This window comes from Hetaerina americana, unplaced genomic scaffold (assembly GCF_022747635.1).
Source record: "Hetaerina americana unplaced genomic scaffold, ioHetAmer1.1.p SCAF_78, whole genome shotgun sequence".
Lineage (NCBI taxonomy): Eukaryota > Metazoa > Arthropoda > Insecta > Odonata > Calopterygidae > Hetaerina > Hetaerina americana.
The window spans coordinates 1476981-1502410 of NW_027287405.1; the positions used below are offsets into that span (position 1 = coordinate 1476981).

Sequence of the window (25430 nt, forward strand, 5' to 3'; positions counted from 1 at the left end):
AAAGTTACAGTATGTGTGTATGTTTTTAATGGTACTGAATAATAATATAAACTTTATTGCTGAAGTCAACCAGCCAAAGGGTTTGCAGGCCTTGAGAAGGTTAGGGATGAGAATCAATGTCAGCAAAGCACAGATTATGTAGTTTTCAAGACAGAGGAAGGATAATTCAAATATGAAATTAGGAGTTCATTTACTAGATTATGTGGAAATGTTTAAAATAATAATTTCATGCCTCAGTTTATTATTCGACTCTTTGTACTTCTAACTCTGTTTACAGTCTTTCATTCCCTACTCCCATCTCTCTTTCTAACATCAAGTCAATACATGGTTTTTTTTCCTATAGTTTCATTACTGTCTTTTGATATCCCTTTTTTAAATGTAAATGGAGAATTGCTTTAATAATAGGATTACACACATGATATTCCCCTTAATAATAGTTAAAAAATAATAGGATTTGAAATACTTCAAGAATCCCAAGGTGCTGTGGAGAGTTATTTGTTAAAAAATATTGTTCATATTATACTACAATACAGCATCATTTTGTTAAATATTACTTATTTTTTTTCAGAAGTATTCCTTTACATTTTAACGAATATCTTTTGCAGCAGATATCAGTGTCATCTAGGAGACCCCATTTGTGAAATACACTCTTCATGAGGAATAACCAGCATGGAAAACACAGTTATTAAAACTTCTAATGTTTTAACTTTCTTTATAGGTGTTTCATTGAAGTTTTCAGAATTTCAGAAACTGATAAAATTTTAGACAGCCCACCTAATTCACTGGGTATATTGTTTGTATTATCACCATAGTGACAAAATGTGTACTGGAAAGGATTAAGCAGAGGATATCTGTGGTGTGGTGGTTGTAAAAAATACATATTTGGATAGAAAATTGTGCAGTTCCCCTTGAAATTGCTCATTTTATAGTAAACACTATAATGCTAAAAAGGGGGCACTTAAAATAAATATTAAAATGGTACACAAAAACAGGCTAGCGTTGATGTTATTTTAATACATGAAAATTGCCAAAAAAAAAGATGGCTATGAAGGACTTACAGGGCTCAGAAGCAGTTTTAAACTCAACTATATCAAGGTGAAATTGAGTCAAAGATATCTTAAAGAAATCCAGAAACTGTGTTAAACAGTTGCTAAAATTTACCGTAACTGATGTGAAATATAAAACATATTAAAGCTAGTATTTCAATGGATTTTTAATTAGAAGAACATGGTGCCGGACCAAGGAGTTTTGACTGATAGTTGCAGCTGCTCATTTCTTCCTTATTCCAGAATTATTTTAATGCTTCAATTGGTTGACTCATGCTGAATTTATTACTGGCAACATTGAAATAGGAAAACTGGAAACACCTACCCTTGTGCAAAAAAATGTATTTTTTGTTGCTTAGTGTTATTATGAGAAGTAGATTGTCGAGGGAAAATTTAGGGAATGGCACTAATCTGAATTTTTTTCTGATATTAACTTTTCAGGAAGAGTTTGAGTAGAATATTTTGACCTTTGTGACATGGTTTGTACATTCATTAAGTATAGCAAGTTGACCAGGTACCAATGTTTTCCTCTTGAAATTATTCATTTTGAGTATGCGTTAGTTCCTGAATAAATCAAACAGCACTTGCTCGATGGCACTAAACCTTCCCTCTCTGATTATGTGTTGAAGGGCTATCTTGGTTATAAACATGATAATGCAGCAATTTTAGCTCTTAGAAATTGTTGCATTGTAATGTAGAATTTTACAGATGACTCCATTGAAAGTTACTGTCGTGGCATCTCCTGCAGATTCTTAGAATGACCATCATCTCTGAATTAGGAAAATATTTCCGATGAATTCATTCTCATGCAGGTACTCCTTCACAATGCAAAGAGTTTGATGGTTTTCCAATGGTGGCTTTATACTTTCATGAAAACTGTAAAGAATAACTGATTATATAATGAATGACTCATTTAATACGCTTAACTACTTTGGAAGACACTTGTTTACACTTTGATGGGCTTGGAATCTTCACTCAAATTGGCCATTTTAAGTTTGGTTCTGTATATTATGTTCTCTTCTTCTTTCATACCTCAAAACCAAATATTTTACCTAGTTTAAATCAGAGGGAGAAGCCTTTACTAACTATGCTTCATTTGTTGGACGAACCATAGTTAGCCATAAAAAGGAAAGTAAACCCTGAGGGGTCGGCATCAAATTACAACAAATATGCTAAGGAAGTGATCATTGACTCTATCCCTTTCAAATTCATTCCGAAATAGTTCAGATTTTTTTTCTATTGTCATTTGATTCCTTCTAGCTAGCAAAATGATTTCCTAATATATAAAAGCTTCAATCACATCTTGCTAATCATTCATTCAGAATTAATATGTTACTAGCGGTTGAATTCACAGCTAAAACAGTCCTCAAAGGGGAAGCAAACAATCAGGCTGTTCATATTTCTTCGCTTAAAATTGATTTTTGACACTGCAACCTTTTATGCATATGTCTGATCTCTGGCAGCATGTCTTATAATCCACTTTGGCTTCATTTTTATTGGTAGTGTTTAAATAGAGAATAGAAAGACATGAGCCTAAACCTGTGTGTGTGGCAAGGTTATTTTTTTAAATTAGAAAAAAATACATAGGTTAATAGTGAATTGAATTTTATTCTCATTTTGACAAGCACAAAAGACTACAAAAATGGAAGTGCAACCTAAATTGGTAATGTGAATTTTGGAAAAATTAAATTTTTCAAAACTATTGTTAACATGACGTTTTATCATTCAGAGGAGGTTATTTACATAATATTCTGGTAATGCCTAATTTCCAGTACACAGTACCACTTTTATGTACACAACAATTAAAACTGTAACTGATAACCTTATTTGCATTGTAAATGAGGTATTTATAATATTTTACAAAACACCAATGCGAGAATAACACAGTATGATGGTAGAAAATGCCAATTTTTTGGGTAACACTAACTTGTTAGCTTTTGCAACTGAACGTAGTGACAAACACAACAATAGATATTATTAAACATATCAATTAATATCATTAAAACAAACCAAACTTCTAGCATAGAGCTCACTGCTTAAGGTGGAACATTTATGTAATATAATTATGTATTATTCATCATAAATGAATTCACACTCTCCACAAAGATATTGCCATATCTTAGAAATACTTTTCAAGAATCACAGATCCAATTTCACTCAAACAATAGCCCTTACAAATTAAAAACTGACCTCAGCTAAGATTTGTCAGTGGAATGCAACAGAAAAAATTTCTGATAGTTTTCTCACCTTCAGTTATCATTACCTAAATACTGACCAAAGAAGAAAGCAAAGTAAGGTGTATAATTACATCATGTGCAGAGATCTTTAATATGAGACTTAGAAAATGTGGAATGACGACATATAAATGGAATGCAAACAAAGCCCTCTCACATTACACATCCACAAATTTTATTTGTTAAATCATCTCTGGTAAATATGAAAAGTAAAGTAAATAAATATTAAAATAAAATATATTCATACAAAATGTACATTGCTTTGCCTTATAGCTTGACTATTAACTTCTCATGTTAGCTCAATGGTAAGTTTACCAATATATTTTTTAATATATAATCAGATCATCATACATTTGTAATTGCATCAATTTTTACAAACATGTCAATTTACTGAGCATTGGTAATTCATGAAGAAGTAAGGCAATTACCATGTCGAAGACTGTAAATAAACTTAACATTCATCTTATAAATTATCATCGAGTGGCTTAAGTATTGCTGCCATTCAAATAAAATATTACCAGCATTATAATTGTTAATTCACTAAGAAACATTTAACTGGTAACCAAAACATTCTTCCATTTCAAAAACAGTGCCTACTTCGGCAAAGTCAAAGTCTCCAATATACTAAATGCTTTGGTAGCACTTTAGAAGCTGGTATGACTTCAGATCATTCACTGTCCAAACTTACATGCCCATATTCACATTGAAAAAATATTCCAAGTATAAAGATTAGAAAATGTGAACTACTAGGAATTTGTATACATATATAAATACTTCTTAAAAATACTGACAAATATTGCCATCTATTCTAACATAAAAAGATCTTAATTAAGGCATTAAACTGATACGTGCTTTTTTCAAACTTTATATGGAGATAGATGGACAATATTGCAATTCTCCATTAATAATGAGAATAATAATTCTATACAAAACCTGAACACAACAATTGTTACTGAAAATGGTTAGAAATGTGCACACACTAGCTATTTAGTAATAGTACAAAAACATCAACTGCACACCAACCCTCAATGAGAGGGAGCAGAAAACCAATATAGTTCTGTTGCAGCATGTGCACTTTGCTCAAATATGACATATTTGGATTTAGCTCTTGATGGGATATGATGACCATTATTAATAGGGCATCAACCACAGATAGTTCATGAATCTTGGACTATCCCAAGATTACAAAAGTTTACTTCTTATTACTCTTGTAACATATATACAAAGTAAAATGATGGTTTCAAAATTTAATATGCATGAGTGCCCGGCTAGCCAAAAACTTAGGGCTAACCAGCTATGCAAATTAAGGGAGATTCTAAATATTGTACCTCAGTGATAAACATTTTTCACAGGAACAAAATAGAGGGATTAAATCACTCAGCCAACACAAAAACGAAATTTCCTCTTCAGTCATGACCATCCACACCTAAAAGTTTTGCTGCATCATCAGCTGACTTGGAAAGAAGCATCTTGTCAATTATGGACCTATCTTGAATGCCCAACAAATTTCCTATCAAGTCACCAGCTCCTGCTGCTCCTCCTATAGCAGCCGCGAGGTTAATTTCCTGAGGAATGAGCTTCCGTCGTTTCCCTTCTGCTTCCTCATCATCTTTACCACCATGCACATTTTTTTCCCATTTCAAATGGTTTATTGCTACCAAATCACTTGCCGTTGCCCTATGCCTTGTAGTGATGGCTTCCTCATCACTAGCCTCGGATGTTGCAACCACAACTGGAGTGCTTCCTCCAGATGCCCGCTCTGTAGTGGAGTGCTTCTTGCGGTGACGAAGCATACTGTGCTTGAGAGTGAAGCGCCTTGCACAGATGTCACAAGAGAAGGGGCGCTCACCAGTATGCGTGCGCATATGACGTCGAAGGTCTTCAGCAGACCAGAAGCGGCGAATACAGAATGCACAAACAACCTGGAATTATAGGAAAAGTATGTTACAAAATCAGTTTTTAACTATAACCTCTAAAATTACTATTTAAAGATTGAATCTTAAGAAATAAGTCATTGCAGAAATGCCATTCACCAAACAGAAGAAAATGCAGACGCAGTTTTCAAAATTTATATCTAAAGTTCAAGAAGGAGAACTTTCAATTACTTCATTTCATTTGTAGCCCTACACATTTTTTCTAGTATTTTGAATGAAAATTTTGTTATTTATACCACCCATGACTTCTGTTTTGAATTCAATGTGTAAAAAGCTCTATAGTTGATATATCACTAAAATATTGAATGCAAGCAGAATTAACTATGTAACTACATAGCAATTTTCCAAATTATTAAATAATGAAAAGAAAGTGCTCACTTGCAATTTTTTGTGCAATTCAAAACATCTACTTAATTTGTTGTTGTAGTGCTAATTCAATTGATGTAATGATCCCTTTTATTTCAGATTTGAAATTGAATAAACTGCTATCACTAGCCTTTTGCTAAGAGAACTAACCTTTCTATTGGCATAATCAGGGAATTTTCCCCGCAGTTGTTCCAAGCTCTCTTCTCCTCCAGTGTGATCTGTTCCTCCAACATTGTTGTTATTTGGACCGTTATGGTGGTTGTTGTTGTGGGCGTCTTCAGATGAGACTGCATTAGCAGAGTCCAGAGCTCCTTTAGCCACAAGTAGTTCATACTCTGAGGCATGGGCATCCTTAATGTGGTTGAGGGCATCATTTCTCTCAGCATAGCTGCGTTCACAGAGATGGCATTTGAATGGGAGATCAGAGCCTGGGTGGTGATGGTGATGGTGGTGATGATGGTGGTGGTGATGAGTCGGCAGCTGCACTGGGTGATTCTGTAAATTAGGAAGAGGGGGTGGTGGGGTTCGGCCTTTGTCCCACGTCAATTTCCCTTGTTCTCCTTCATCTGCAGAAGCAATTGGCAAATTCCCATTGAGGTGCTGATGCTTATTTTGGCTCGAGGGGGACTGCTCTGAAACCTTATCAGGATTTTTTGAAGCTGACTGCGTCGGTGTCGTGTCTTTCTTCTTGTTCAAGTTGCTCTGGCTTCGAAGACCATGCGCCTCACCATTGCACAGCGCGGCGCAGTCGGCGGACTCTTCGTCCTCCTCGAACTCCCCTTCCTCTTCTTCCTCTTCCGGGTCCTCCTCCTCGTCCAGTACCCCTTCCTCGTCCTCGGCGCCTACTAGACCCTCTTCGTCCTCCTCGTCGTCCACATCCCGCTCCTCCGTTGCACAGCGGGGACTGCTGGCCGAGGACAGGGATCCACCCTTCTCCGATCCACCGCGGGGTGAAGCTGACAGTCTTCCGCTGTGGTGGCTCGGAGGCTGGAGGTGCTTGGTGGCGAGGTGTTTCTTCAGATTGTTCTGCGTAGAGAAGGTGGAGCTTGGACAGACGCTGCATTTGTAGGGCCTCTCGGGGACGTTTCGCATGGTGTAAGCGCTTGTGGCCGCGCTCCCGCTCCCCCCTGGCGACAACGCGCCCCCGCCGGAGGAGCTGACCACTGAAGCGGAGTCCTCTGCCCCGCTGCTGCTTCCGCCACAGCCTCCGCTGCCGCTTCCTCCCCCGTTGCCCCTCCCGTGCTTCCTCAGGAGGTGACGGTCGCAGTTTGATTTTGTCGTGAATAGCAGGGGGCAGTGCGCGCATTTGTAGGGCTTCTGTCCGGTGTGGGTCAGGATGTGGCGCCTTAGGGAGCTTCGCCAGGGAAATTTTCTCATGCAGTACGGGCAGGAGACGCGGTTTGGCGCCGAGGAATAGGCGCTGCGCCGCTTTCCCTTGTCCTCAGTGTCCGCCGCCGTCGCCGCCTCGACGGTCACGGAGGCTAACTTGCGCTCCAGGCTGTCATCCCTGTCGTCCGCCCTCCCACGGTTATTGCCTCTCGGAGACCCCTCCTCTCCCGATGATGCGCACTTGCTGCCTCCGGTCTCGTCTCCACTTTTCCATCCCTCTTCCTCCTCCTCGTCTTCGCCGTCTTCCCCGCCGTCGTAACCCTCGTCGAGACCGCGACGTGAACCCCTTCCCTCCGTTTCCTCCATCTCTTCGTCTTCCTCCGACTTGAAATACTGTTGGAATGTCTGTGTGGATGCATTATCCAATAGTTTAGATACACTGGCTAAATCCACACCACTAGATTCGTCCTCTTTGGTTTCTGGACATAAGGTATTCCTTCCCTTGTCCGAACTAGTATCATTTTCAGTGTCCATCTTTTCCTCGTCTATCACCAGTTCACCACTGTCTTCGTCCTCCGCCGTACCTTTGCCTTTAGTATCTTTATTCATCTTCCTACCATCGTCTTTGGTATCGATTCTCTTTGAATCGGACTCCTCCGCTACGCAAAATTGGTTATTGATTGATCGACAATCGGCGACAAGTTTTGATTTGAGTTGCTGAGCAATAGCGTTCTTCACCTCTTCTGAGATCACTTTCTTATTATTATTATCTTTGGCCTTATTACTAGGATCATCAATATTCGTTGAAGATTCAGGAGTCGAAACTCTGTCGTCATTTGGCGAAAGTACTTCACTGCCTTCCACGTCATCATTGTTCATTTCATCGTCCCTATAGTCCTCGGAACCATTTTCACTTCCGGGCTTACCAGCAGATTCGGCGGGTAAAGAAGCCGCCGGAGGTAGTGGTCCGTCAGGCGAGTTGGAAAGCCTTGCGTCCAACGCTGATGGGGAGGTGTCTGCCCTGGATGAAGGCACGCCGGAGAGACCACTGCTTCCGCCTCGCCTGCCACCTCTCGGCCTTTGACTCCAGAATTCCGGGTGCTGTTGCTTAATGTGCCTCTCCATGTTGGAGCGCAGAGTAAAACGAGCGGAGCAGTGGCAGCAGGCGAAAGGACGTTCCGTTCTGTATCTCCTCTGCTTCTGTTTCGGCATTAGTACGCCGTTCTTGATCACCATCTTGACGCCGGATTGCATTCGATTGTCATCTTTGGATGGGATGGCTTCCCTCATCACATTCACGACCGGATCATTTGGCTTCGATTCTTTGGTTTGGGAAAGTACTGGCTTTGGGGGAAGTTCTGAAGGCGTCGCCGCAGAAGGAAAGCCCGCAGCAGCTGCCGCAGCGATTGCTAGTGTCTGGATTCGTTCACTCATAGATGCTGTATCTAGAACTAATGATCCTCCTGACGATAGCTGCAGATTGCGTAGAATTTCTTTTTCTAGACGCTCCAGTGATGGTGGAGCACAGGATGTTGGGATGCCAGGATATGATGGCACGCTCTGAGAAGATAGGGATTGGGTGACTGAGGGTGATATGAGGGGAGATGGGTGCAGAGATGGTGACTGAACTTGCGCGGGCTGAAGTTGAGGAATGAGAGGTGCTCCTGAGCTTGGGAAAGGGAGTGGAAGTAGATATGGAAAATTCCCAACAGATGGTCTCGCTGGTGTAGAGGCCGATGTCGGGTATTGTGAGTTCAGGTACATATGGAGAGGACTGGAATAGAAAGGAGGTTGAGAAGGTGGAGTGGACATTGGAATGTCCATCTTTGGTACTCCATTTGAAATGGAAACTGGGGCAGAGTCTACCTTCATCATTTGGGGGCTGAGTTGAGAGCTATTTGCCGAAGGCGGTGGAGCCATTGACCGAGTTGTTGGTACGGTTGGGAACCTTGCTGGCATCAATAGCCCTCCATTGAAGTTTCCACTAGTGGGTGGAGGGGGGGCCTGGATATTTGTCCGTAGCTTCCCAACCGAGGGTCTGGAAAGATCCTCTGGCTCATCTTGAACCTTTTTACTACTCAAGTCAAGGGCATCCATGCTCAAATCCAAAGGGGCCTCCGCTCCGACCGGAACAGCCTCCTTTACAATTTCTTGCTTAACCGCTATTGGGCGAAAGAGGTGCTGATGCAGGGGCAGCGTAATTTGGCCACTCATCATGGTAAGCGGTGCTGTAAGAGATGGACTTTTTGCAAAATTGACTAACGCTTCCACGCTGGACAAATCATCCATATGGCCGCCCTGCTGTTTATTATTCATCCTAACCTCCATGTCCCTCTCACCGAATTTCGGCTTCTCGTCTTTCTCATGATCTTTACAGAATGTTTCGGATCGCGATACGCAGTTTTTGGCTTCTGATATTGCTGTCAAAAGGGCGGACAGCTTCGTCGGTGGAGATGAAATCCTGGGTGGTGTGCATTGAGTGGATGAAGAAGCAAATGCGCTTTCATGCCGCGAATTGCCTGACTTTTCTCCAAACTCCCTGGGGTTGTCGCCGATGACAAATGCACCCATATTTTCATCGGCGAGAGGAGAGTAGATGACGGATCTCCTGACTTCATCCCTGGATACTTTGGAATGCCTGTTCCGAAGGTGCCTCTCGCAATTTGCCTTGGTAGTGAAAGCATAACGACAAAGGGCACACCTGAAAGGTCTTTCTCCATTGTGTGATCGAAGATGACGCATCAGCCCGTGCTTATCAGATGCAACTCGGCGACCACACAGGCAGCATGCGTAGCGGTTGGGGCTCTCATCCTCTCCAGGCTGCCCCTCGACAATCTCAGCAATATGATTCCGACAGTGCCCCTTAAGAGCGCGCAAGTTTGGAAATACAGACGGGCACAGCTTGCAAGGAAACTCTCCACGCATCTTCATCTCGCGCAACTCCGCGGCGAAAGTCGCGTCTTCCTCTTCTTGTTCCTCCTCTTCTTCCTCATAGCAACCTGTCTCCGCTTCATCCTCCTCTTCTTCCTCCATTGGTCTCATAAACTCCGAACCATTTCCAGCAACAGCAGATATTATGCTGTTAATATCCGCCAAGTCTTTCGGAGTGTCGGAGGCCTCCCGTCCAGAATCTGATTCCGTTGTTTTGGAGGTCTTTTTGATTCCAAGATGGAGATCTTTGGGTTTCATCGCCGGGCTGTTGAAGTAGAAAGCGTTGTCAAATTCCTCCTCTCTCCTCTTCCTTTCGGCGTAGGGTAAGTGAGACAGGGAAGGGGAGTTCGAATGAGGGAAAAGGCGAACGTGTGGGGGGAGGGTACTTTGGCTGGTTGCGGGGGATGGCGAGGTGCTGCACCTAGTCTTGTTCTGCAGATTTAACACAGCGAAGAAGTCCTCCTTAGGATCGTCGGCTGTGGGCGGTGCTGCGGTTGCCGGTGAAGTTGAGGACGCGCGGTGGCGAGTGTCTGCATGTATGTGGAGGGCAGAGCCGCATGGAAACGCACGGTCGCATCGCCCGCACTGGAAGCGATGGAATTCGCTAGAGGCGCGGTGCACGGATCTCTCGCAAGCAGCGTTGGCGATCAGTGGGAACTTCTGGGTCGAGAAGTCCACGAATGTCAAGTCTTGAAACCCCAGTGTTGGTGTTTGGTTGGGCTGAGACGATGCCCTCTCCTCACCAGACCTTCTTGTCCGCTTCCTTCCAGTGCACCTTTCCTCTTCCTCATAATCTTCGTCGTCGAAGTCATCCTCCTCCTCCTCTTCCGGCTCGAGTTCCCTGTGCGCCATGTAGGCGTGAACGCGTAGGGCTCTTTGGTTTCTGAAGGAGATGTCGCAGGAAAGGCACCTCCAGCCCATTTCCGAAGACTCTTTTGCAGTCCTCGTCCTTGGGGAACAACCTCCCCTACCCTGGAGTCTCCCGGAAGTGGCTTCGATGGTGCTTCCGTTTGCTGTCCTCTTCCTTCCACTCCCTGGAGATGGCGTCGTCGTGGGCGGCGCCGGTGACTTCTTGGGTGTAACTTTTCCTCTCTTTGATCCGCCGCTGTCCGAACTCCCGCAGTCACTAACCTCCTCCGGTTCCTTCAACGACTGCGCGTTAGCGGCGTGTGTCCTCATGTGCCGGTGCATGTTGCCATTGGTAGTGAACGCCACCCCGCACAGCCGGCACTTGAAGGGCCGTTCTCCAGAGTGCACGAGCATATGGCGGTCGAGGGAGCTCGACGAACTAAGAGCCTTCCCGCATATCCTGCAGCTAAAGGCTTTCAGGCCATTGGAGGATGCTGCGTTTGCGGTGGCGGATGCGGATCCGTCGCTGGGCGTCGGCCCAGGAGTGTTGTGAGACCTTATGTGCACAGTAAAGAGGTGTTGCGAGCTAAGGACGTCCTCGCATATGGGGCACACGTAGCGCATGTCCTCCTCATCCTCGCCCTTCTGTGTCTTTGCGTCCCCCTTCCGTTCCTCCTCCTGCTGCCCTGTAAGTTCCTCCGCCACGTCCTCCGCCTCAACGATAGCGGCCGAAGATTGAGGCTCCTCTTCCTCCACCATCACCTCTTCCTTCTCTTTCGTAGCTTGTGGTTGAGCAACCTCTGTAATGACTTCCTGCACCACTTCTGTCATGACTTCCACCCTAGGTTCCACCTATGAAGAAGAGGAATAAATTGTTACAAGGCGATACGTATGGATTTTACCTAACTGCAAGAGTTATGTGGAAACTTAATTATGTGGCTCAAGTGAAATATTTGATAACACTCAGGTTATCATCATTAACACCTATTTTATTTTTCACCGTTCATCCTAGCTATTCCCATTTATTCATTCATCAACTAAACTTTCCTTTGGAAACATAAATCAAATACTTCCAGGGCATTGTTTTCAGCATAGGCGGGAAGCATGAGAATAATTAACAAGTTAATTTCAATATACCATTAGCGGTGTCAGGGAATAGAATGGCAGCTCATTAGCCGAAGAGTGTAGGAAATAAAATGTACCCTCAAGTGAATCTTGTCTGCAGTGCTTTCGAATTCCCTTGGAATTTCATGTATTTTGTCGACATGGCAAAAAGTCAACAAGTCCACCCACCTCTCGCTTCACGACTTTATTGGATTTTCTCTTCCTGGCACCGATCAAGTTGGACTCTTGGTCAGTGGCGACTAAGGTGATCGGCTTTGCGGACACGGCCGCATCCTCCTTCCTCTGTCTCGTTACTGGACCGCCCCTCTCCTCCTCAGGTTGCTTCTCCTCCTCCACCGAGGCCTGCAGCTCCATAGACTCGGAGACTTCTCCTTTTGGAAACTCTGCTTCCACATCACCTCCGTCGCCGACCAGCTTCTCACCATCGCTCTTCTCCTCTTCCTCCTCCACTCGGATTATCTCCATCTTCTCCGATTCCCCTTCGTCTCTCGGGACCGATTCGCTCTCGAGTTCTGTAGGAGAAAAAAATCGGGAAAAGTTACTTTTACGACTGGTTTGAGAACTTTTGTGTAGCAGTAATGTTGTGTCCAAGTTATTCCAAGAGAACGATCAGTCATTCTCTCGTAATAGACTTTTGTCTCATTTCGACGGAATTCCATAAAAATGTTGCAACCGTTCGAATGCGGAATTTGGCTTGTGATTGACACGTCACGGTTTTTCCATTCGGAAAAACAAAGCCACATAAACATCTAAGAATATGATCGGCATACTTTCCTTCAAGAAAGACAGAGGAGGACGGGAAAAGTACCCGATACTATCGTAGATACTCGATAAACTTGGAATAACCTGCATGGGTAGCGTCAATACCTTTCCATATCTATAAGTAAACTTCTATGGTATTAATGAGCTGCGTCTACACCTTCACGCTCAATTATGCTCCTTCAGAATCAGGTAATAATTGAGAGGGGCAGGCATTTTATACAGATTGAATAAATGTATGACAAAAAAACGTGTTAGGGCTCAGGAGTTTTCACATTTTAACCATATTTAATCGAATTAAAATACATTACGAAAAGAGATGAAAAAGGAGCCTACATACGAGGCTACATACGTCGTATCACGTATAAGGATGATGTTTGAAGACGTTTCTAAGGAAAAAGGAGCGATGCTCAGGCCATTGATACCATCACGATCTGAATATGGAGTGTGAATTTGTTCGGCCGCGTGCGGTGCAACTGAAGTCGTGGCTCCGCCTCGGAGATGTTTGAACAGAATGTGGCACACAGCCGCCAATACTACGATACGCCCTTGGGTCGCACTTTAGATGGAAATCTTAATTGAACAGTCAAAGCAATACCTAGGAACGTTAAATGAATGGAATCGGACTCCCCAAACTACCGATTCTGAAAACACTGGAAATACTCAGATCATGGCCGATTTCACTCCGTAAAAGAATGAAATACTTGGCATGATAAAGACTCATCCTTTTTTATCACTTTGAATTTTTCAAATTAATTGTTTGTGTTTATGATTCGTACGAGAAGGAATAAGGATATAGAACCTTCGCATTCTCCATCTACTATCCTTACGATGTTTTTTTTAAATTCTGGGAAATTGCCAAGATTACCCGCATTCAAGCGGTTGTAAATATTTCCAGAAAAAAATCAGACTGATGCCATGCATGTCCCACGGCAATTGCGGCAAAATGCAATGAGAGGGCTCTCGTTTGTGGTCTTTTGAATTTTTCCGGATATTTCTCCGATGGCTGAGTCCGTGAAATTTTCCAACAGTGACGGTGAGCGAGCACGCCCTTAGCCCCTCACTTGTCTCCGCTCCAAATAAACCATTCTTCACTGATTTTTTTTTAAGCCATGCTTTCTCGAGGTTCACTTTTGACTTTCACTTTTTTATAACACATCCGACTCTTCCAGTTATTCCTCTTACCACAGTCTCCACAAACAGAGAATTAGCATGATATTATGCATTGCAAAATACGTTGAATACAAACTGAAGTTAAAACAAAACCAATGTTGATTTGAAATGACTTACCTAAAAATTACACAATGACCAACATTTCTACTGAAAATCGTCTGTAAGGCAAAGTTTTCCATGTATATGTAAATTGCCATTCTAAATAAGATGATCCCAACAGCAGTAATCAAGCCAAATTTTGATTGCTTTGGACGGATTTCACCTAATACTGTGCCCAACAGCATGTAAATACACACCTCAATGTAGGGGGAGGGGGGTAAACACTTTCCTTATTCCCCATACGACCTACCATATGTATCTGATACTCAACTAACCACATATTTGTGAACTTTGGATGTCTAGAGGCACTGATGGATGCAATTGACCCCGGGCCCTTAGTTCAGCAAACCAACGCTCTACCCACTGCAATACTATGACCCTCTAATAAGATGACCATCCAAATCCAGATGAGTTGTGTCATTTGAATAACAATTTGCCTCGAAGCAAAGCTTTAGACTTATAGACCATTGTAAACAACACCTATTACTGGTTAAAACATGACTTGATATTCAAATCTATGTGTGCCATGAATATTTCCCCTCGTCATCTCGCACATTGAAATGAATTGTTGACCGGTTTAAACGAACACGACCTCTGTAATAGGCAGAGTGCTTAAGAGAGATTAAGAGACCACCATATAAACGACGACTACTTCAGGGTCCAAAACCCAAAAATGGGAGGAGGGCTGACGTTTAGGGGTAAAACCTCAAAAGATTGCTAGATGTGAACGTGGAGAGACTGCTGGAGATTACATCACCGTCAAAAGATGCTTGTGGGTCACAACAGAGGATAAGGGTTGACAGAGAGAATGTGATGGATTGGTGACCAAAAATGATTGAGTGTGAGAAGAAATGAATAATATAAAACTTCCAGGTGTCTATAATACCTGTATATTAGGGAATAGGTTTATATAAATTCAAAAACAGCGGTTTTCAAAAAGATATAAATTTCCTGTTGCTGGCGTGTTGACGTATAAGACTAATGTCAGTTTTTCGCATGCATTGAACTACTTACAATCGGCCTTGTAACAATATAAATAACACGCGATTCTATTATTAGTTCTTTTTACATGATCAAAGTTTATATGTGCAAACATCATACACTAACAGTTAGTGCATTAGAAACAAATATTGCGGCTCTTAATTAATATTAGTTAAAACTAGAATAATTCAGCAAATGTAAGAGGATACAGGGTAAAACACGCCCGATGGAAACTGAATATTAGGTGTTTAAGGGCCACTATTAAAACAAATAAAGGACAAATGGAGAATGACGGTGAAAACCTTTAAAAGTTGCAAAAATATATCTTTATTTTTACTATGTAAACAATAATGAGAAACATTTAACAGAAGCAAGACATTGGGTCATCAAAATAAATCAAAGTCGAAGCAGAAAGACGACGTAACGCTTAATTTACCAACCAAGAAATACCTTGGATATACCTACATACACACGAAAAATTTACAAGAAAATTTAGTTATTTTGCAAAACGAAATGTACATCTACTAATATATGAATAATAAAGTAGGGTGCAAAAGTATTAGCTGAAAATTGTAAAAATATGTAGCATTGCGCCTAATCAAAATATTACGGTGAGGATGATATGGAGGAATGAATCGAATCTTCCGATTGAGAAAGGGGACCTTCGAAGTGAAGATCAATCTCAATGAAGGCATTTTAAGTGCGAGAATTTACAACCCACCGTCTGCTCTCCCTGTAAGGCTGGAAGATACAGGGCGGGCCAATTTATTCCGTTCTTTTATAAATACTGGGTGATAGTGTATTGCATCAATCGAACCCGCTGCCTTAGGAGTTCAACTCATGCAGAAATGTGAAATTACGCACCGCGTACAACAAGAATATGACGACGTTTCGAGCATTTTGAATCACTTTGCGAAACCGAAAATATACATTACTATCAAAGGACGCTTATTGCAACAAGTGCCTGGCAAAGAAATCTTAGAACGAAACCAAATGGGCGACGATGTTGGAGAACAATAAAAGGTATTTCTATTAATGGCTAGCTGTCGTCTAAATTAAACCCACAGGTTGGGTGCAACCCTACTAATGGACCAGCTTAGAAATAAGGGAGGATGGACTGATGGGATGCCAGAGTATTCGGAAATAGAAGATGGAAATGGGGAAGAAGCGAGGAGATCCCCAAGGGTCGTCGAGGATGGCCACGGAGGGAGGGGAGCGAAGGAAAGAGATCTTGCGGGCTGGCATAAAGGCGAGGGCGTCGTCTCCAGCGATGCAAGTCCCGAATCCGTATGCGGAACGGATGAAGGAGGCTGGTGGGTGAGAGGAGGGAAGTGAGGTGTGCGTGGAGGGCGATGGGGGAGAGGTGGAAGACGCGGCGGCAACGTGGGAAGGGGCGGCGGATGCTATGCGGAGGAATGGACGCATTATCCAAGGCAGATGAGACGGGAGGGAGCCGGCAAAGGCACGCAAACACGGGGGAAAACAGCCTCCATCCGCTCGCTGCAGGACGAAAAGTTTCATTATTTCCCAGCAGCGCATTTTCGCTTCGCTTCGTGCGTGTAGTTATGTGCATCCCGCTTCCTGCGAAAATCTTTGATCTGGAGATTCTTCTAGCATAAAGGCCACCAGGTTTTTAAGTCCACCCCAAATGTTTTCGGATGCAATTTCGATGAATTTACAACATTAACGTTCCTTCTTCATACTGGCATACACAATATCAGTACTAACTACCTACAGGTGTTCCTACTACTAACTACCTGTATTACTAACACATATCGGTAACAAAATGGACAAGCTTTCAACACATAATCAAATGAGACAAATGCATTTATTAATTGGCTCTTAAGTGGTCGGTGGTCAGGTTATTCGGAAGCAAGGAAAGCCACTTTTCCGAAATCTTCAACTTAATTCAAGATAAATTCAACGTAACAGGGCCGAATGTAATATTTCGACCCCTTATAATGGGTAATACGAAAGAATTACGACCACTATGGTATGAGAAAACCATAGACAAAAGAGGAGCTAGTAAAAATCGTCGATTACTATCTTCTATTTCGTATCATTAACTAGGCAAGGTTACCTGAAGACCAGAAATTCAAAATTCAATGTCAAACCAAAATAAATTAAAAACCAGTACCCATACTTCCATTTCGAACAGGAGATAAAACTTGGGTGATTCAGATTCGTTTCATGCGTCATGCTGGACTAGATTAGCACAACGCACAATGATGGAACAAAGAGGGGACTCCCGTAGATAAATCTACTAAAATAAATTAACTTCATTTGTACAGATGTCACGACCAACTTTCGTACTCCTCAACTCATCTCGATGGTATTCGAATAGTATGACCACAGCATAACTTTATATCTGTATGTCTCCCCAAGCTCGTAACTCAACGATTTTACGTGACGATTCAGGGTAAATAAGTTGAGGAATCGTATGATAGAAATCCTAAAGCGAAAAAATAATCAATATAATTATCACTTTTTCCATTCCGTTAAATTTGAATTCAGGATACGATTCCGCGAACGCGTTTCCTCTCTCTACGATCGAATGTCTTTATGAAGGAGGCACGCGTGGGGGTTGGCACGCGCAGAGCCATGAAGTGTCGCGAAGGAACGGTGGCCCTCGGCCGAAGCGGCTAATTTCAGCATGTCCAAGGCGTCTGGCACCACACCTGCGGCATTCCTTCTAATGCCATTGTATTGCTCACGAGGTGAAACATCGTAATAGCAATTCACATCGCACCAGTCGCACACGCTTGCGGCGCCAGAGTCTCAAAACTTGCTTGCGCCCCAATGTCGAAGCTTCGGGGTTAATATTCTGTACATTGCCCCGAATGAAAGGTGGAAATAACGACGGCAGGCATTGAAGAGTCGTGAGAGAATATGTAAAAAAAAGGGGATCTCTCTAGGCAATCGATGAAGAAATAATAGGTCCACTTAATAACCAATGGTTCCTAAACTAAGCGCCGCGACTCCATAATAGGCGTTTCTCCCTTTCTCCGTGTCATCATTCAGAAACTAGGAATGGGAGGTAGAAGTTGAAAATGATGAAAAAATGAAAACCAAAACGTAAGACTTTTGCCATCGTGTAACGAATGAAAAGTGCGTATCATATTTTATATAAAGGAACACTCATCCGTTTCCATGATAACGCTTTCTGGTATTATAATACTCCACCTGATATGAATTTGACAATCATTTGCATAGATAATTGAATTTGAAAGAATGAAAAAAAACTCAGTCCAATGTCACAGACTCGCTGCACAAAAATCCTACTCCTCAAAAACCACCTCCATCGCATCTCATTCCATTGAAACATTCAAACAAATAGTACTGCTGATTTAGTTGGAGAACTATTTCTTCCAGGGAAGCCTCCCCTCGAGATATGACGACCGTTGCATTTCTACTGGAGCTAGAACCCCCGAGTCATACTTGACTCTGATAGACTTTGACGGCGCCAGCACTTGAAAATGAAATACTAGCTTTAGTAGCTTAATCTTCTTTCAGGGATCACGGGTGTGGCGAAGTGCCAGCAGAAAAGCCTGGATCCCTGAATGACGCAAGAACTTTCGGTACGCGGTTTCCTACGTCTTTCGCCGCTGGGATAATACAACATGAAGTTCGGATTCGAGGATTCCGTAGAAACATCCTTCTCCGCTAATTATGATAATACGGCAGTAGTAACTAGTGGATGGTCGCTTTCTCAACCATAAAAGCTTCAGTCACCAACGCGTCCATTTTTCATGCCGTGAATCCACGCTCGTCCATCGCTACAGATTTTGATGCCTATGGGAGCTTGGACGCACCAGCTCGCCGAGTTCAATGAAAGTACCGAAAAATGAAGTCACCTGATTCGCACTTTCGGGAAAACCTCAGGTGAGAGCGTCACTGATGAGCGTCGACAAGAGATCACGCCCCCGGGTAGTCCTTCGGCCCACGCTAGCAGGGAAAGGACGGCACGCACCTGAGCGGGTCGACAAAAACTCAGGAGCATCGCGGGAGGCGTAGAATTTCCCGAGGAACGGGATGGCGATACTATCTATTCGAGCAGGCACACATCCTCTATGAGGACTCCCATGTACCGGAGGTCCTATATAATTTGTACTGTCAGCGCTAACTCCACACATACGTATGCACCATTTGATCGCTGTCCGGTAGAATAAAAGGATTTTTCCGTTTAGAGATTCATTTTTCAACTAACTATAAGAGCCAAAGAATTTCTGAAAAGCTACAGAAAATTCGTGATCGCAAGAAGAAGCCTCCACTGGCTACATCAGTAAAGAATATTTAGTTTAAAAAAATATGAGTAAACGGGCATGCCTTGCTAAATGATTCAACTAATTAACAAGGAATCAAGGCAAATTAATATTAAAATCATCACTATAACCACAGCAATCAAACCTTAGGTTGTTTTGTTAGGTGAGAGGACAGCTCATCTAATTCTAAGCCCAACACATGGTGTAAAAGGTCAGGGTAGTGAGCCAGTTCCTTTCCCTCGGCCAACTACAGCTATCCAGGAAGATTTGGTACCCGAAAAATCGTATAGCTTGGGTGAAGCTACAGGTGCCCAGAGGTATCACCTGGAATCGAACCCGTGCCCTCCTGTGACAATAACCCTATGCTCTGCCCACAAGACTACTACTCCTCTTCATTAGTACAACAAACTATAAATGTCTTTAAGGTGAAATTAGAAGCTTAGTATCAGTATGAGGAGAAGTGACTGATTTTAATTTCAATTAATTGAAAAGCATTGAGTGCTGTGACTTTCCTGCTATAGTACATCACAACGAACTTTACTATCATACTTACAAGTTCGTTATGGTATTAAAACTTTTAACCACAGAATGGGATTCAGCTAGGTTACACCTAGTTTACCCAATGCACATCCAATCCTCAATGTCATTCCAACAGATTTTTAACCAATGCCATTCAATCATGGTTTATCTGAAGCATAAATACTTAACTAAATACGCGTAAGATTACTCGCACTCATTGCTAAGCAGTGATCAAAATGCGCAGGTGAAGACATCAAACATTCCACATGAAATGCGTGCACAATTGCGCAGGCCATCATCTACTTTCGTAAGTGGAGAGATGTAACTATAATGAAACGTATTTCTGAGCAGGAGCAGCCGAAATACGCACTCAAAACAGTCGACGATGGATTCCGCAGCAACGTTTGCGTATTGAGAGCAGCCGAGAGAAAATGTGGTGCAATCCAACGGGAGTCTACATGCGCAGCGCGAGAGAGGTGAAGTGCTAGGCGATTCCGATTTGCTACCTCTTGCTCTCTTCGAGAATAATTCCTAGTCGGCTTCGAGCGACGCAGAAGAGGACAGATGAGCGGAGGCGGCGCCGAAGGAACAGAATGAAGCTTTAAGAGTGGCGAGGATGATTTCGTAGCAAGGAGAGTGGGACGAAGAAGGGAGATAATGGCCTCACCGTCTCTTCTCTCCCTACAGGGAGAAGGAAATTGTGGCGGGACAGGACGGGGTGGGGCAGGTGGGATAGCCTGGATGCTGCGAGGCGGAGACACGATCAAGTTGCCGATTCGAGAGTTGAGAGGTAACGTAAGATATAGATGAGAACAACGATCCACATAAAATTGATGCTTTACTGTGTGGCACCCCGTGAGAATGCGTTGAGAAAAAAAATATCGATAAGGTGTTACATTGTTCGATGTATTAAATATCGCCAAAACCTCTGGAACATCGGGAATACTAACTGTTGGGAAACTTAAATATTCACTTGCACAGGTGATTTTTCCTAAATGATTTATATTCAGCGATGAAATTATGTATTATGCAATAGGTAAAACGGTAGTTATATGATTGGTGCGTAGCTTATGTGAAAAAAACAGACGCTTTCTTCTACTTTTGCAATAAAAAATTGTAAAAGTTAACACGCAGTAGGTACGTGTATTACGCCCTATTATACGGAGTATACTATACAATTGTTCTCATTTAAGACCTCGCATGATGAATATCGAACATTCCTCTCTCCTGGCCTTTATTATCCACCCTTAGTTGAATTAATTTTCCAAGTCCAAGGATCCGACGGCATTTCAACCTCTATTGGCAAAGTCTTGACCGATGACGAAACACCAATAACGCGATTATCGGCGAGGCATTCATAACGCAATCGAGACGTAATAATCGTCAGGCTACGCAATGAACTTCAGTTATTCACAATTTAAAATGGCTTCATGATGTACGACTAGGACACAAACCATGATTGCAACATCATACCAGAATAAAAACCGTTGGAATAATAATGTGTCATTCCAACCTGAATTAAAAATTCTTCACAAAATAGATTGGGAAGCTTATTTAACTTTTCCACGCATGATTGAGCGAGACACTATTATCTCTGAGATTGTGTTCCTCAAGAGCCCACATGAATTTCTTAAAAATAAAATTATTTGTACGCGATTGCACCAATATATCTATCAAGCTCCAACGAAAAACAAAAGTTGAAGTCAAGAGGAAGCGACTTAATTAAACCCGCTTGGGAGTGTCTACACGTGATAAAAAGTAATAACTTCAGCCACGAGGAAAGAGCTATCCTCGGGGTAAATACTTCCTTGAAAGGTTCAAACGTGACAACACCTGACATTGAAACAGCTGAACGTTCTCCACATTAATTGATGCTATAGGCGTCGGCCGCAAAAATCTCGCCAGTGAATTGTCGCGCCACGTCATAGGTCACGGAACTCGGAAGAGAGAGGTGTGGAGGTCTTGGGAGTGTGCTCCGGCTATCGTATTACACATGGGCACTTAAAGGCATGCACTCCTCGGGTAGCGTAATAGGGGTGGAGCCATGGGATCATACACGAATTAACTGGGGAGTTGGGATGATGGAGGAAGACACCGCTCGGACAACAGCGACGGGAATGTTGAGGAAGGAGATCGAGCAGAATATGACGCGATTGAGGCACCTCCAATGGCGACGGGAATTCCTTGCATGGCAAAGAGGAAACTTGGTAATTATTTGCCCTTCGTGATTACAGGAGAGAATGAAAGAGTAATGCGAACTAAATATGCTGTTATCGATCCAATAATTTAACTGTTTTCCACGGAACTAAAGACGAAAATGAACCTAACAGTTTCAGGTTTAACTTTGTGGAATTCCTTCATTATGAGGGTAAAAAGAAAGTTAACATTTCCACCATAAAGATTTAATATTTCTTCTCTCCCTTATTCCCCTCTTGGAGCCAGACTTGATAAGTTGAAAAATGTTTACGTATGTTACCTGATGATGATGCGCAGTATTGAAACTATGGTCGTGAAATATTAAATCTTTATGGTGGAAATGGTGTTTATTTTTACCCTCATAATGAAGATAATGAATATTGTCATGAAATTAGGAACATATTAATAATTTTTTCAAACCAAAGACTGATTGACTGCAGTCATCCATCCTTATCTATGGATACCATTTCTAATCCGAATTGATTGCCCTCTTTATTTGGTTTACGTAGCAATCCATAGGCCTATTTTGTGGCGGCTCCCCTTCCATTCATTTAAGGATTGAATATTCGAAAACATTGGATACAATCACAACCGCAGTTGTCAACCCGAAGGTTAGTTATATGGATGAGGATAGAGCTCACGTCGTACTACGCCCTCGTAATTCGCATTTCGCGGTAAGGGGTTCAGTACCCCAAGCGCTCTCCGAGGAAGATCTGGCACTCGAAAAATCACAAGACTTTGGTGAAGGTATGAGTCACTTAGAGTTGAACCCTGCCCAAAGCCGTACCGAACCCTCTAGCCACTGGGCTACCACGCCCCACCAAAAATCAAACCAGCCTTCAAAAAAACAGAATGGAAGTGAGTTCGAAAAAACCTCAGTTTACCGTGAGGCAAGGGAAGGAAAATGAAGACTAGGAGCATGGCTGACAGAAAAACATGCCCACGCGTGTCGGGCGATAGAAAGAAAATAACACGGCGAAACCTACGTTGAGAGGAAAGTCTTAAGCGCGTAATGACAAAACTATGCGGAAAGGCGAAACGAGACACGCCGAAAAGGAGAAAGCAGGGAGAGATGAATAAAAATAGTGAGATGAGAGAAAAGGGCAAAAGAGTGAGTGGGAGTGGAGGAGGTGGAGGGGAGTCGGGGGAGGGAGAGTAAACGCTAACGGGCGATGATGGAATACGCACGGATGGAAGTCTGCGTCTGTAGCAACGGAGATGGAGAAAGAGTTGCCTGGGGAGGGGGAGACAGGGGTGGCGACGGAGGGGGAGATCTGAACGGCCGGGGAGGAGAAGAGGGGCAGGGATGAGAGAGAAGGAGGAGGGAAGATAAGTGGAGAGGGTGGAGGAATAATTGGGTGGGAGTGGAGGGAGACTCGAGCGGCACGCCGTGCCGGGTGGGTGTAAGACGCAAAGGTGGAAGAAGAAGAAAGTCTGGGACTCAGGGAGTGGGAGAGCTGGAGCAGGTGGATGAGAGCCGGCGGGGGGAGGGGATCGATGAGGTGGACGGGACACTTGGCTCGTGCCCGGTGAAAAAGGAACAGGTCATGGATCCTCCAAGGATGGAGAGAAGAAGTAAGCGAGCACCTGCTTTCCTCCTCTCTCTCTCTCTCTCTCTCCCTCACTTCCCGGGAGGAGCGAGGAGGTTTAATTGAAGCAGCCTGCCGTCGGCAGCAGCGACCCGCGCGAGCATTGGGTGTACAAAAAAAACGCAGACGGAACAAAAGGAGGGACTTATGTATACATAAAAGAGGGTTTCCCCCGAAACGGCCCGACCGCATGCTCCTCTCGGCCCTCCCTCTTTCCCTCCCCCGCCGTCCAGACTCCAGCCTGCGTACCATTAGAAAGAAGCCCTTTAAAAAGTCTCCGTGGCCGATTAGAATCTTGTCTGGACGTCCTCCCTGACTGGGGGCCACCGCGCCTGACGAAAATCAACATAAATCCGACATGATCGTCAATACGATCTTTCGCTTCGGATAATGTATTCAACCATTCGCTTTCCTCCTGAATCCGGGGATGAGTCCTGACGCCGCCACAACAAGACTTCGCGGCGCGTTGGCACACCTTGTCAACGGCAATGGGCTATTTGTCAAGACTACACACGAGTGGCACAAGTCGCAGATCTACATCCTTGACTTCACATTAAGTGGAGTGAACAGGCTGAGCCTTCGATTTGAAACCGTCACGATCGATCCATTGAAAAAAGAAATGTACTCTCAATCATTTCCAGCACCTTCTATTGCGCGAATGTGTATGGAGTTTGCTCCAGATAAACTGCTAAGAGATGAGATTCTGAAAACCCATCAAGAGATAATATGGCGTCATTTAATATATAAATCCTCTAGGCAGCGATGCCGGTGATTGAGCAATTGCCTTTAGGTGGTTGTTTCGCTGTTTGGAGAGCTTGGGTAAAACCAAGTACCTTTTCTAGACCCCTTCACATTTATGAGGGCATGATTGAATGCCGAAAACTATTTTTATTCCACAATGGTATTATTTACCGATCATAAAAATAGCTCCATGAAAGCAGCTCACACTGAAAGGAAGTGGTAATCTCTTACGTCCACATGGAAAGATACCTTGACCTTGTAAGCCTGTTTTAAGCGCAACTGTGAACAGTCATTCCAGGCCTCGTAGTCACGAACTCAAGGAATTTATTTCAATGAGGATTGTTAACCGAAATCGAAGACTTAGCTTTCAGTTTCCGTGAAAGCGAAATGAAATAAGAGGTTGTAGTTCGACTCGCAGCATAAATTAATTTATGTATCAATTAATTAAGTGTTCCGCAATCGAAAGTAAATATTTATTAACACAAATGGTGACGGGTTTTGAAATTGTTCTCACTCCATCAGCTCTCGAATAAAATCCTACTATAATAAACTACACTAATACTGCAATAATGTCGTAGGAACAAAGCCAAATGAAGTGGATGGTTGTAGTTCATCATTCTGATTCATGGCTTTCGACTAGTCGCAATTCTCTGAGCGACCAGCTCTTCAAATATTTATCAACGAACATAAAATATTACCAATGCTAAGGTGAATTATTTTTAAAGCTCGCTTCGAATTTTGATTCTGTGCCAAAAGACACTTTGCTGTAGAGAAGCCTTTATTTACCGCAACTATAACATAAGCCAAAACGGTGGCGCCATACGATTTCGCTGCGTCATTTGATGTCTGTTTTAATAGGGTATTATTAACATCTTTTCAATATAGATGGGTGTCAAGTTGATTTTTATGTTGAACTATGACTATTACATTGAATTTTTCAAATAATTCATGAGGTTTAGTTACAAAGATTTTAACTTGATACCAAGCAAGTATAAATGTGAATTTACATTTCTATCGTTGACTATTTTTCGTAGTGATAACTGTCTTTTCATAATTTTGATTCGAAGTATATAAGAAGGTGAGATGCTAAATTCCCTAAAATGCGGACCTTGTAAGCGTGAGATTTTCTCATATGTCATAAAATGAAAGATTTTCTATGTAAAACCAACAACAAATTAATAATGGAGAACACCGGGGCATATTTAACGCGATAAATTGAACAAATTATGGGAAGGAACTTCAGCAAGAGGTGGCTAAATTCGATTATTCATGATTTCTTAAGGATTTTGTCTGTTCG

The 25430-nt window shown here is 42.8% G+C and overlaps 1 protein-coding gene across 1 annotated transcript in view; it reads right to left on the reverse strand.

Moving 5' to 3' along the window:
- Positions 1 to 2634: 2634 nt before the first annotated feature.
- The window catches only part of peb (zinc finger protein pebbled), a 28606-nt gene continuing 5810 nt past the window's right edge, over positions 2635 to 25430 (reverse strand). The window contains exons 2-4 of the mRNA XM_071596203.1: positions 11983 to 12326; positions 5731 to 11541; positions 2635 to 5202 (exon numbers count right to left, since the gene is read on the reverse strand). Coding sequence (XP_071452304.1) covers positions 4687 to 5202; positions 5731 to 11541; positions 11983 to 12326 — 6671 coding nt within the window. The 3' untranslated portion in view covers positions 2635 to 4686. The remainder of the gene's footprint in view (positions 5203 to 5730; positions 11542 to 11982; positions 12327 to 25430) is intronic.